This window comes from Ixodes scapularis, unplaced genomic scaffold, assembly GCF_016920785.2.
Source record: "Ixodes scapularis isolate PalLabHiFi unplaced genomic scaffold, ASM1692078v2 ptg001299l_1__unscaffolded, whole genome shotgun sequence".
NCBI lineage: Eukaryota > Metazoa > Arthropoda > Arachnida > Ixodida > Ixodidae > Ixodes > Ixodes scapularis.
The window spans coordinates 327,903-340,628 of NW_024610136.1; the positions used below are offsets into that span (position 1 = coordinate 327,903).

A 12,726-nucleotide genomic window follows, 5' to 3' on the forward strand; every position below is an offset into this window, starting at 1 on the left:
TATTTCAGGAACTGCACCCTTATTCGTCACGCCAAGACAGGCTTCATATCATGTGCGGCTAACAAAGTAGTTTAACTGCCTATAAGCTTTTGCTCCTTAATTGTGAGAGAAATGTAGGTGCTTCAAATCCATCTAAATGAAAGGAAAGAAAGAGAAAACTAAAAGGAAACCAGATCGCTCGTGTGAAAACACTCAGAAAAGGTAAATATTGCAATTGAAAGATACGTTAATTTTAAGCAATGTATTTCTTGCTTCCGATTTTGGAAATTCACCGAAACACTCAAATAAAACACGTGTTTCATCTAAATAAGCGCAGCAAACACTAGAAATGCGCTTGAGATTAGCATACCGCGTATCCGAGACCTCCGCTTTCTTCCCACAGAGATGTGCAGAGTGAAGCACTTCATCTTTTCGTCCGACTCCGTGATGTGCCCGGCAGCCTCCTATTATTCCAGCGGCTTCAGCGCCCTCCAAGCTGCGATCGACTTCTGCTTCATCAAGGTTTGCGCCGCGCCCCACGAACGCACGTCTGTTTTGGGGTGTGTGCCTGCACGTCATTAATGAATGAAAGAATGAACGGACGGGCAGGCGGACAGATCTATGGGAGCAGGGGGTTTCACTAAGGGGGTACTCCGGCGATTTCTACCCGAACACAAAATCTCTTCTGCGTACCCTGCCGTAATCCTCTCCGACACGCTATTTTTATTATTACTAAATTTCCAATCGTTGTTGTGAAACGGGCCAATGAAGTCGATGCAAAAACCAACATTCGAATTTACCCACGCTTCTCAGTGCCCATGACATACCTGGCAGGCAGGCAGGCTTGCAGGTCGAGCAGGCAGTCTAGAGAACAGAGTAAAGGCCGCACACTCGCTCCGTGCGCGAGTGCTGGAGCGAGCTTTCAAAGCATTGACTTGACATCATCAAACCTATTGTTATCATTTGGTAACTAGTTCTATAGCCTAGCCCTAAAGAGAGAACCCCTGCCTGCACGTGATGTCGACAAAAAAAAGAGTGATGGTGGTTCCGTATATACACAGGATATCTCACAATCTCAAACAGGTAGCCAATAGGTGCGGAGTCCCCTTAGTGATGTCAGCACCCCGAAAAATGGGTCAAATTTGTACCTTCCTATTTGTGCGCAATTTTAACCATGTTCAACATATTTTGGCTTGATACTTCGGTTTCTGAGTTCATCGATATTTGTTGAGGTGTTTAGATATTGTAAGCGATTTAATTTTCGCGATGACCAAAATTTCGCGAATTTCGCGAATCGCCTATAATTCGTGAAAAATTGGTCCCACGAACAATTCCGGTAAAATGTAAACACATTGTATTCTATATTGAGATCCCACCGCGTCGCGAAAATTAGAACCCGCGAAATATTTCAAAACTTCAGCTTTGACCTAAATCCCGAAATATTGAGCCCGTGAAAAGTAAGTCGTTTACAGTAATTATCAATCGAATCGGAATCCATAAAAAAATACTCCGGAGTATTTAAAAAAAGAAATGCATTTCATACTTTAAAGTAAAAGCTCGGATTGAGTTCTCTATCGCTGCGTCGGCCCGCAGCTCTGGACCAAGGCAGACGCGCGGCTGCCGGAGCTAGTGGTGCGGCTCTTGCCCAAGCCTCCGTACGTGGACCCGGGCACCACGTGGAGGTCTGTGGTGCCCTTCTACCTGACGATGGCCTTCTCGCCCTTCGTGTCCGTGCTCTGCGCCAACATCGTACTCGAGAAGGAGCGCAAGATCAAGGAGGGCGTGCTCATGATGGGCATGATGCCCTCAGCCTACTGGTGCGTAACCTGACGACGTCTGTAGATTGCCTCAAACACTTCCCAAACATTCCCCCGGTTAAGTCCGCCCCCCCCCCCCCCTAACTTCTTCCGAAAAATATACAAACCCATGGCACAGGCACGCCCCAAGATCCCCACTGGAGTTACGGACACCTCCCTGCTTCCGAATTCTGGATAAACGTTTGCTTCTCAGGATGCCGTCGCTCTTTTTAGTCACCGATAGCTCAAGCAACGGAACGCATCTCATTATCGCTATGTAGCGAATGAGATTGCCTATTGTGAGGAGCGTCGCGTCCTTCTAATTGAAGTTGGGAGTTCTGATTATCTGAGTATAACGAGCTAAGTTAAATCCTTTACTGAGTAGTGCATTTGCTTATTTCGTGAGTAAATACTATTTTATCAATATCAGCCTTTATTGTACCATGTGTCCTGATGGCCCGTATCCTTGTAGGACCGCGTGGTTCCTGGTCGAAGCCGTGGTGGTAGTGAACGTCTGCTTGATCATGACGGGGATGGTGTACGTGCTTCACATTCTTCCAAACACGGACATTGTCCTCGTGTTCGTCATATCGCTCCTCTACGGCTTCACAGTCGTCATGTTCAGCTTCATGGCGACGCCTTTTTTCAGCAAGTCCAAGGTGAGTGCTTGTGGCCAGCGAACGGCAATGTGCGCCGTTCGGTTTCCGGTAGATAGAATGGTGCTTTAGTAGATAGTTACGATGACCTTGGTAACGACACCTGATGGCGTCAGGATGCATGCAAAAAACCGCCGGAGGTGTATCGGGTATCATTGTCGGAGTTATCGGAGCGGTCTACTAAAGCTCCCTACTGCCGAACCCATTCCCGAACCCCCTGCCGAATCAGCAACACTGGCGACTACCTTTCTTTTAATGCGATAACAATATGAAGCTACTCATCGCAGATTTCTGCTCATGCATGTCGCCTCCATGTAGTAAATGTTCCGCTAAATTTAGCGGAAAATAGACTTTACCTGACCTATGCATCAATTCAGGTTCCCCGCTAGAGTTTAGCCGAATCAGGTTCCCCGCAACATTTAGCGGAAAATTGGCTTCACGTGACCCGTGTGCCAATTCAGATTCCCAGCTAAATTGAGCGAAATCGGGTTCCCCGCTAAATTTAGCGAAATATTGACTTTACGTGACCTATGCACAAATGCAGGTTCCCCGCTAAATTTACCGTAGAACCGAACACCAGCCCCTCTGTGCAACGATAAATTCTATCGCATTCATAGATAATCACCCCTTTATATTTTCTACAAATATGCCTCCATCATCAATTTTTTCTTTATTTCTTTCCTCGCTTCGATTATTTTTCTGAATAAAAGCTTCTGTTTGCGTCTTAGTCCTCCGTTGTTTCATTTATATTCCTCGTAAGTATTTTTTTTTGCCTTTATTGGTTAGCCCGTGACGAAATGTAGGGACTGAACTTCGCGAAGCTATGTTTGGCTTTTCATTTTTGAAAATTGCGCCTGTATGCAGAAGGGACGCCAATAAACCGAACTGAATTGAATTCAACGCACAGGGACTTCATGTGCACACTCCTATTATTCCAAGAACGGGCGGCCCACAGGGTATATGTTTCCGCCAGTCGGAATTTGCGTGATAGGATTTGTATCTTATACGGCAGTGCTCTAAGACTCGCTCTTTCAATCATTCGGGTCCTTCCGTGCATAGTCACAGGTGGAGAACGACAGAAAAGAGTGAGAAACGCGTCGCATGACATGGTCACGCTTGTTGATTGGATCTTTGGCGTTCTTTTCAACTAATGCAGCAATCTGATTGGCTGAGGAGGGAAAACGAGGCACTCAGGAAGCGCCAGGCTATGCGCTCCTTAATGACTCTAGTTGCTCCTCTTATTGTTCCTGCCTCGTTCCCTGCCCTCTTGCACGCTGACACGCAGGTGGCTGGCTCGGTGGTGGGACTGATGATGCTGCTCTTCAGCTTCTTCTACATGCTGTCGGTGTTCCTCAGAGGCAGGGTCTCCACCTGGGTCTTCTACGTGATCGCCCTGCTCTCGCCGGCAGCATTCACCCTTGGCATTGAGCGGGTGAGCTCGCCATTGGCTGTTTAAACTCGGCCAAAGCGACGCCAGTCCTGCGATTTATTTGCGCGCGGTTAAGGAGTATACAGCTTCGTATGCATAGGAGTACAATGATGGATTGCTATTAGTCCTACCTACTCAACGTGGCATCGCGTTGCCTGGACTACAGTGAGATGCAAGTTAAGAATACGTCGGAGGCTCTTCCCACACCCTCGCTGCAGTCACCCACTGCTTCCCCGCGATGCGCCGATAATCCGCTGCCGAGGCTCGCGCCGCGCGAAGGTCTCGTAAACTTTCGTGGCTACTACTTCTGGTCGGACTGCGGAGCGATCCGATGCCTTATCTGGTATGGATGGCAGTGGTGTTGATTTGGCGCGTGCTTAACTTGTATCTGTCTATAGATGGCTCTTGTTTGCCCTGTCGGCTCTTGTCTTTTGACACCGTGCAAACGGATGACCGATGTCTCTATAAGAAAGTTCAACCAACCAGGCCGATCGATATCATATTCCGGGCCGTGCTGTCATGGCGAAAAGGGTGAACAGATTTTGAACTCTGGAATTACCTGACCGCTGTAGCGCTCGATGACACTCACCCTTTTAGAGCGCAGTTCTTAGGCGCCCGTTTCCGCCTTGAGCGGCGTCGCCGTCGGCGTCGCCATCGCCGTCGGCGTAACCAGGAGGTCACGTGACCCCTCCAGGTCACGTGATCCCCCAGGTCACGTGACCCTCCAGGACACGCGACACCCCCAGGTCACGTGGCCCCCCAGGTCCGGGGGTCACGTGACCCCCTCCCCTCTTCCCGAGATCCCGTGACCCCTGTGAGGGGAGGAGGAGAAAGGAGGGGAGCAGGGAGGATGGGCACCGGGGACGAATCCGAATTTTCATTACTCCAAAAATGATTTTAAAAAACTTTTATCTCTTGTCCCTCGGCCGGCTTCGAACCGGAGCCCTATCGTTCAGGAGTAGCAGGCAGGATCACGAGGAGGAGGAGGGAGGAGGAATATACCCTCCCCTCAGTACCTTCCCTCCTCCGCCTCAAGAGCTGCGCTCCAATTCGGCGTTACAGGGAGTTGTAAACGGCTTTCATTTTTTATTCTCCAAACTGATAAAAAGACTTTCAACGAAGGAAGGACGTTGATTTGTGTTCCTTTTAAAGGCTGGTTCTCACATGCAGCGAAGCGCTGATGTAGCGCTCCTCACGTGTCGTTAGCTACTTATCGTCTGCCATGAGCAACAGTTTTGACGGTGCGATACAAAGCTGCTGAACGCTGCCGTCAGCACGCGCTAAGCGCGAGGTTAGCGCTATGCTTGTAGCGCTCTGCTGCATGTGTGAACAGGCCTTAATAGTGAACACTGATTGGAGCACACATTTCTAGAATGTATTTTTGCACCTGTATTAGCTTGACATTTTCTTACTGATAGGCTAGTTTTCGAAAATACCGCCATTTTTCTTTCTTCGCTTGCAGATCAGCCAGATGGACGTGATAGGTTCTATGCGATTTCGGAATGTCTTTGAAGACGGCTTCTCCGTGGGGAGCTCTATGCTTATGCTGCTCTTTGACATTTTTCTCTACGGCTTTCTCGCCTACTATTTCGACGCTATCATCCCAGGTAAATTTTTCACTTGCTCTATGATTTCAGATGTCGCAAAATTCTTAAAGCTATTGGGGAGGAGATCAGAACGTGGCACCCAAAGCGGTTAACTTTAGAACTGCACGGATGGGGACAACAAGTGCAATGACTCAGCGCTCGGCTGACTTAACCGAACGCGGCGTCAGCGTTCGGCTGGAGTTCGTGTTCATTGGTTGGGGGGAGGAGGGGCTCTTTTGTTACCACTCCGGCCTGCAGGAACAATGCAGCATGCGCGGTGCGGAACTCAGCACAAAAGCGGAAGTGGGTAAAGCTTGCATTCTTTGACGACTGTTTTCGGGAGAAAACCGGCACTTAGCGTCACTTCGTTTATTGTCGGTATTTTTACATTACACTGTGCCCCGCGCTCTTTTGAAGGTAACATACACATGCTCACAAGGCCAGTGGGCATGTGCCTTGTTTTGGGTGCCTTGTGTTGGGTAAACACCGAGGTGTGGGGACAACAAACGGGTCGGAGCGCCCCCTATAGTTCAATCTTTTCGCCAGTAGAGTTAGTAATTATTTTTCATACACGATAAAGAGATAAAAAATTAAAACACAAAGGACATCTCTGGGGTGTTTTGGATATAACGGCTGTTCTCTAACAGCAAATCCTGGGTGTGGATTTTTTTATTTTATGATTGCAAGGGAAATAATTAGAAATATTCGCATGTGCCAGCAATGCTACCATATGATGTTTTCTGGCACGTTGGAGAAATGCCTTGTGGTCATAAAGAATTGTTAAAGAAGGCGTCTCAAACTTGGAATACAAACGCGGCTGCAACTTTTTGAAATATTAAATTGAAAACTGCGGCCTTTTTTGTTGAAGATATCTAACGTAATGGGACGATATTCTGTGGTAATGGTATACCAAAATAAGATGGAAGTTTGACAAGTACACAATAAGTATGTCATATTGACGAAAAAATAAACTGAATCACAAAGCCATTGCACAAAATGTAATTTGTTGCAAGGAATTGTATTCGCTCGCAAATGCAATGCAATGCAAGTTTCTTGTATTACGCGCAGTCGTATCTAAATGTTCATCATCAAAGCCTTGGTATGCATTACAGACAATCGTATTGGCAATGGCCACCGTGGCAGCACCCGCCGCAGAGACTTGGTATGAATTACTACTCAAGCAGTTGCAATTCTAATACCCATTGTAAACGCCGCATTACAGGCGCTTGTAACTGGAATGTCCACCGTTGAAGCTTGGATATTTACATTACAGTCAACTGCGTCAATGCTGAATTGCACTGTTGCGGAAGCCAACTCAGATTTCGCGTACGTCGCGTCGACGTGTGGCGCAGTGCGGCGCAGTCTAAGCAAGGAGAGTTGGCCATTTGCCATGCACCTGTGCCGTAAACGAACTGGGCGCCATCGCACGCACCACAGACACGTTTTGAGTCACGCCTCACGATGCTCATTCGCCAAACTTGGTGAATTCTTGGTGTCCTCGCAAGGCAAAAAAGGCAAGAAAGAATGAGGAGCCACACTTAAAAGATAGCCTGTGCCTGGAAAACGGATATTGAACTTGAGCTTCAGCTGCGTGTCTCATAAAATGGAAATCTGCTGTAGTTGGTTCAATGCTTTTGTTTAAAAGGACACCTAGACGGAACACAAAAATAAGAAATTGACGAAGACAATGATGTCCTCGTTCATTTATTACTAACGTTGACGTTCGCGCCAGTTGGCATTTTATGGTTAAAAGTTTCAAATAGCGCAGACAAGGTTCAGAAAGAAAAGTTTACACGAACAACAGCGCTGACTTACACTGAAGTTTATATGTGCTAACATCGAGTATAAATACTGCAACAAACAAACAAGCGAAAAAAGAAACGAAAAAAAGGGTGCCAGTGATCTGTAGTGTTATCTTCCGATTCCTTGGTCCCTAGTTTTCGAATAAACGTGACACGTCAACGCATAGCTCTCGACAGAAAGGGCTTATTCCACTTACGTTCTGCTGGGGAGTTTCGGGGATCAAAAAAGGTCATCAGGAAAGTCTGGGAGAGGTGCGCTTTCAGTGTATGCTGGATGCCAATCGTTCCTGCGATGCTAGTCCGCAGATGTATACCGCCGCCGACGCCAATGTCCTCCATCCGGTTCCTGAGGCGCCATAGGAACCGTCCTCCATCCGGTTCCTCAGGCACCATAGGAACCGTCTTGCTACGGAGGCGACCGATGACCAGTCTCCAGGTGCCGGCGTTCGGTTGTCAACTAGATCAGGGCTAACGGGACCCCACATCCTTAAGCTGTTTTTAATTTTAAAGAATTTATTAGTTTTATGTTTCGCCTATATTGTTCAGCGGTCTGTATGATAAATGCCTATGGCGGTTCGATTGACAGATAGAAATGCATCTGCTTGTAATGTTCACTGTGGAAGCTTGACCTCAACCTGCATCTCCCCTTGTGCAGGGGAGTTCGGCCAGAGTCGCAGCCCCTGGTTCATCTTCAGGTGTTTTGCTCCTTGGAAGGCGAAGGAAGTTCACGACAAATCCGCCAAGTCCGAGATTGCTCCGAACGCCGATGTGGAAGACCGCCCTGCTGAACTTCTCGAGCGAGAAGCCATCAGGTGTGTCATCTCGTTGTCTCGCTGTTTACTGCGGAAGGCTAAACACTATCCTTAGACGACCACGTACAGTGCTCTGCAGACACGGCCACTTGATCACTTCCGCTTCACTACGGCCTACCCCTTACAAAAACGGGTCTCAACATTCTTTTTAATTTTTTTAGACTTCTTATTGACTTTCCGCGATCCTACTGAATTCCTTTATAAACGCACTTTGTTTTGACTATTGTCAAAAAACTTTCAAAAGAAAAAATATTGAATTTTTTGTACACTTATTTATAAAAAAATTAAAAAGAACTTGTAAAGATGTTTTTCTATAGGATATTTTCTAAAAAATTCAAAAGGAAAAACAATAGATTTTGTTTTGTAGACTTATTTATAAAAAAATTAAAAAGAACTTGTAAAGACGTTTTTCTGTAGATTATTTTCTAAAAAAATTCAAAAGGAAAAACAATAGATTTTGTTTTGTAGACTTATTTATAAAAAATAAATAAAAAGAAGTTGTAACAACGTTTTCTGTAGGTTATTTTCTAAAAAATAAAAAGAAAACCTATTGACATTATTTCTTTATAATATTTTATAAAAAGAGACATTTTTTTATTATTTTATTTGGTCTGCGGTCGTGTGCGGGGTCCGATATGACCGATGTTTTTTTTTTGTTACTTTTTATTGAAAATGTGTTGACTTCTTGTTCACTTTGATTACTTTATTTCGACTGACTTCCTGTTGACATGGTCAACAAAGAGTTTGTTGATTTTTCGTTCAAACTTTTTTTATGATTTTCTATTGACTTTCTATTAACTCTACGTTGGAACTTTTTTCTGTAGACTTCCTGTTGAAAGTGTTATCAGAAATACTGCAGGCGTTCGATTTACTTCGTGTTTAAATTATTCAGTTGACTTTCTGTAGCCAGTGTCAAAAGAAAAGCTACAGACTTTCTGTTGACGTTTTATTGAACATCATACATCTTGACTAAATATCAAAAGTCACTAAGTTTCTCAATAGTCTCTGACAAGTTGAGAACCATAGGGAGGAGCTTCCGTTCTCCTGCCTCCAGCGCGAGCCTTCTATCCTTGACAACTCTTCAACGTCTCGCGCCCCTCGAGCTCGACTGCGCAGTCAAAGCACGACGGAAGGCATGGGGCGCGTGCTGGAGGGCAGGCGCCCTGCCGTTCTCACTTTTTAAATGACAATCGGTGCATTATTGACCCTATTCAACTAGTAAAGAAGAGCAAAATAACTATTTTAAAGTGGAGCAACCGCCTTGACTGGCTTTGTCCCGAGTGGTGCTATGCAGAGAAGCGATAAACATTGGTTCTATGAGCCGTTTTTGTGGATGTTTTTTGCGACTACACGAAATTATTATTAGTTGTACCAATGCTTTTTAGTAAGAGATAGAGTCCACGAACTTCGAAACACTGTCTTTCCTTTGATAGACTTTCGAGAAGGAGACCGGAGACTTGGAAACTTAGTAAGTGCTGAGGTCGTCACCGGCCAAATGATTACCTTGAATATGTAGGCTATATAAGGCTCTGGTGCTGTCAACAGGACTGTGTTTCTGGCGTTGAGTGCTTGATGCTGTTTGTGTTTGTTTACATTGCTTATTTGTGGGATGTGTATGTATCAAAAAGACACTATTTCCTAACAAAATTTAAAAATATATTAAAAAATTTAATGTTTTTTTTTAAACGTTAATTTGCAATTTTGTCAAAAGGAATTCAACAAAATTTATGTAAGAAGGAATTCAAAAGAATGTATGTAAGAAGGAATTCTAAAAAATTTAAGTGGCCAATTTTAACTAGGAGTTAAATAAGTTGTCAAAACAAAGTCTAAAAAACATCAAAAAAGTTTAAAAAGAAATTCAATAGGACTCCAGAAAATTTTCAACAAAAATTCAAAAGAATTTAACTACAGATTTTTGTAAGGGACCGCTGCACCAGGAAATACATAGAGCGGTCCAGCTGAGTTTCCTAATCTCGCCGCGTGAGGCGTGAAACAGCGGTCACAAGGCCGCTACACGGAGCCATTAGGCTTAATATCACTCACTGCGGCCACCGTAAGCACTTTTGTTTCCTCCGGCAAAAAAGAGCCGTTCGGCAGACCGTTCTCAAGAGGGCGGGAATCATATAGAGAGGCCGTGTCTCAAAACGAAATAGACCAGTGGAGCGCTTGGCCTCGCTAGAGTAACTTACTGTACTTGCTCTGCTTGACGAGAATATGCAGTTACTTTTGTGTAGACTAGTAACCATATGGCTCCTCTGTTTAATTACTGTAGGCATCGCTAGAGTCTGCTGGTCTATTTACTTTCAGTGGGCACTTTACGTAACTCGCCCACAGTGCTGATCTAAAGTTTATCTACTCTAGAGATGTTTACTGCCCGAGTTGCTATATCGTTCGTCTAGCGGATCTCGAGCACTCTGTACACCAAAACTGTACCCGATACCTGCTGTACCAGGAGTACCACGAGTGTATACTCGATTCCCGGACTCTGAGGTCTCGCGGACTCCACCGTGACTCGAACGTGTATCGAGCTTCCCGTAAACCAGTCTGCTTTGTTTACATTCCATTTGCCACAGAGCGGTCATACGCTTGTTAGAATCGTGGTTAGCTAAGAACTTCCTAAGAGCTATATGTTCCTTCGTTTGACGTGGGAACGATGGTATGCTGAGTTCAATGAACACAAACGCTGGCATGATCCGCAATTTCGCGACAATGTGACATTCAAAAGAACCATACGAAGGAGCTTTGGTACAATGACACTGGCTCGGGGTCTGCATGGAATACTATTTATAGCTTCGCAATATCCGTAAGCTTTTACAACCAGCTCTCCTGGGCGTTTTTCTCAGGTTTAGTTTGTTGTGCCCATTATGCATCGGTTCATCTTACCCACCAGGCAGTATACATACATCTCTCAAGCGTTTACAACCAGACGAAAAATGCCGAGTCACATGGCCGTGGAGAATCGCACGGCGTCTAATATTTCACGTGAGAAAGTTACTGCGCATGCTCTCAACACGTTTCACAGCACAGTGGACAAAGGTGGAAGTGCGCAGAAGGTGGTGTTATTTCATTGTGCATAGTACACGAAATAAAGCAGACAATCATCTTTTCGGTCCTCTATCATTCCCGCGGTTGACGTCCACGAACGCGGCAGAATACAGGATCTGCGCAAGGTGTTCCACTCGTGGCGCCAAGAGCCCGTGGTGGCCGTGGACGGCATCAGCCTGTGCATGCACGAGGGACAGATCGCGGCGCTGTTGGGCCACAACGGCGCCGGCAAGAGCACGCTGCTCAACATGCTGGTGGGCACGCTGAGCCCGTCTCAGGGCACGGCGCGCATCTACGGCCTGAGCACCGAGGACGCCGAGGACGTGGCCCAGATCCGCTCCATGCTGGGCGTCTGCCTCCAGGAAGACATCCTCTTCGACGCGCTCACGGCCAGGCAGCACCTCACGTTCTTCGCCAGGATGAAGGGCATCCCCAAGAGCTGCATCGACGAAGAGGTGGGACGGCCTTTTTGCAAAACTTTGGTGTTTGGAACACGTCTACTACTGGCGTGTTGACCGCGTCCTAAACCGTGGTCCCTCGGATTCCGCCTGATGACGTCACAGAAGTGTCGCATTGTCGCCGGCCGCGATTCTGGCGGTGTCCCAGCAGCGGTGGTAGATGTGGCTGACGCCTGTTCTTCTTCAGATCGCTCTCCAGCTTGACAAGCCTCTGAAGCTTCGGCAGACAGGAGCTGGGACGCCGCGACGACGACAGCGACGCTCGCGTCCCCTCGTCCTTGCTTCCAAAACTTGTACGCACCACCGCCAGGATCGCGACGTACGGCAGAATGACACTCCGTTCTTTGTGACGTTATTTACGGAAACTTCGAGATCACATTCGATATATGGGCGGTGTAGGACGCTAAAGACAGCAGTCGGAAACGCATTCCAGGCGCCTTAGCAAAACCTGCTACGTTCTAAAAGCCAAACCTCGATCGAAAAAAAAAAAAAACGCAAAAAAAAATTGTTAGCAAGTAAAAAAGCAATTTTACTTTTCATTCTGATATTTTTTTCCTTTGAAATAAAATTCGCACGCGCCCACACTGTCTTTTCTTGGTTTGACGAATATTAAACATATTTAAACGTCGGCTCATAAAAAAAAAATATTTAGGTATGGTCATGTTTTGGTTCTTTCGCATTTAATCACTACCGCTAGCACCGAATTTACATGAAGGTCTCACATTCTGCGATACCTCATTTATTCAGTCCCAAAAACTGGGTTTAATTTTCTCTTACGGACCTGGTAGAATTCGGTAACGAAACCATTGATATCAATTCGGTAATCTCACTTCAATGTAATGAATCATTGCAGGTGGAGAACATTCTCAGAGAACTGGATCTTACGGACAAAGCGGACGTGCCGGCGGTTAAACTCAGCGGAGGACAGAAACGAAAGCTTTCTGTGGGAATTGCGCTGATAGGCGATCCTAAGGTAAGAAGAGACATAAACTAAATATAGTAACAGAACCATATGAACCGGTTCGTTTTCTGATCGCATCATTTTTTTCTTCTGTATTTGACAATTGACTTTTTTATTGTCTTTTCCATTCAATTGTGCGGCGTTGGTGTAATTATTTAGCATTGCTGTGTGATGTGATGTTTGACTGATTGTTATATGAATC

At 45.8% G+C, this 12,726-nt stretch overlaps 1 protein-coding gene across 1 annotated transcript in view; it reads left to right on the plus strand.

The window, feature by feature from the left end:
• The window catches only part of LOC121834533 (cholesterol transporter ABCA5-like), a 192,491-nt gene that overhangs the window by 118,415 nt on the left and 61,350 nt on the right, over nt 1-12,726 (plus strand). Inside the window, exons 6-13 of the mRNA XM_042288236.1 lie at nt 383-501; nt 1,573-1,796; nt 2,248-2,434; nt 3,717-3,863; nt 5,323-5,467; nt 7,904-8,060; nt 11,212-11,560; nt 12,417-12,536. Coding sequence (XP_042144170.1) covers nt 383-501; nt 1,573-1,796; nt 2,248-2,434; nt 3,717-3,863; nt 5,323-5,467; nt 7,904-8,060; nt 11,212-11,560; nt 12,417-12,536 — 1,448 coding nt within the window. The remainder of the gene's footprint in view (nt 1-382; nt 502-1,572; nt 1,797-2,247; nt 2,435-3,716; nt 3,864-5,322; nt 5,468-7,903; nt 8,061-11,211; nt 11,561-12,416; nt 12,537-12,726) is intronic.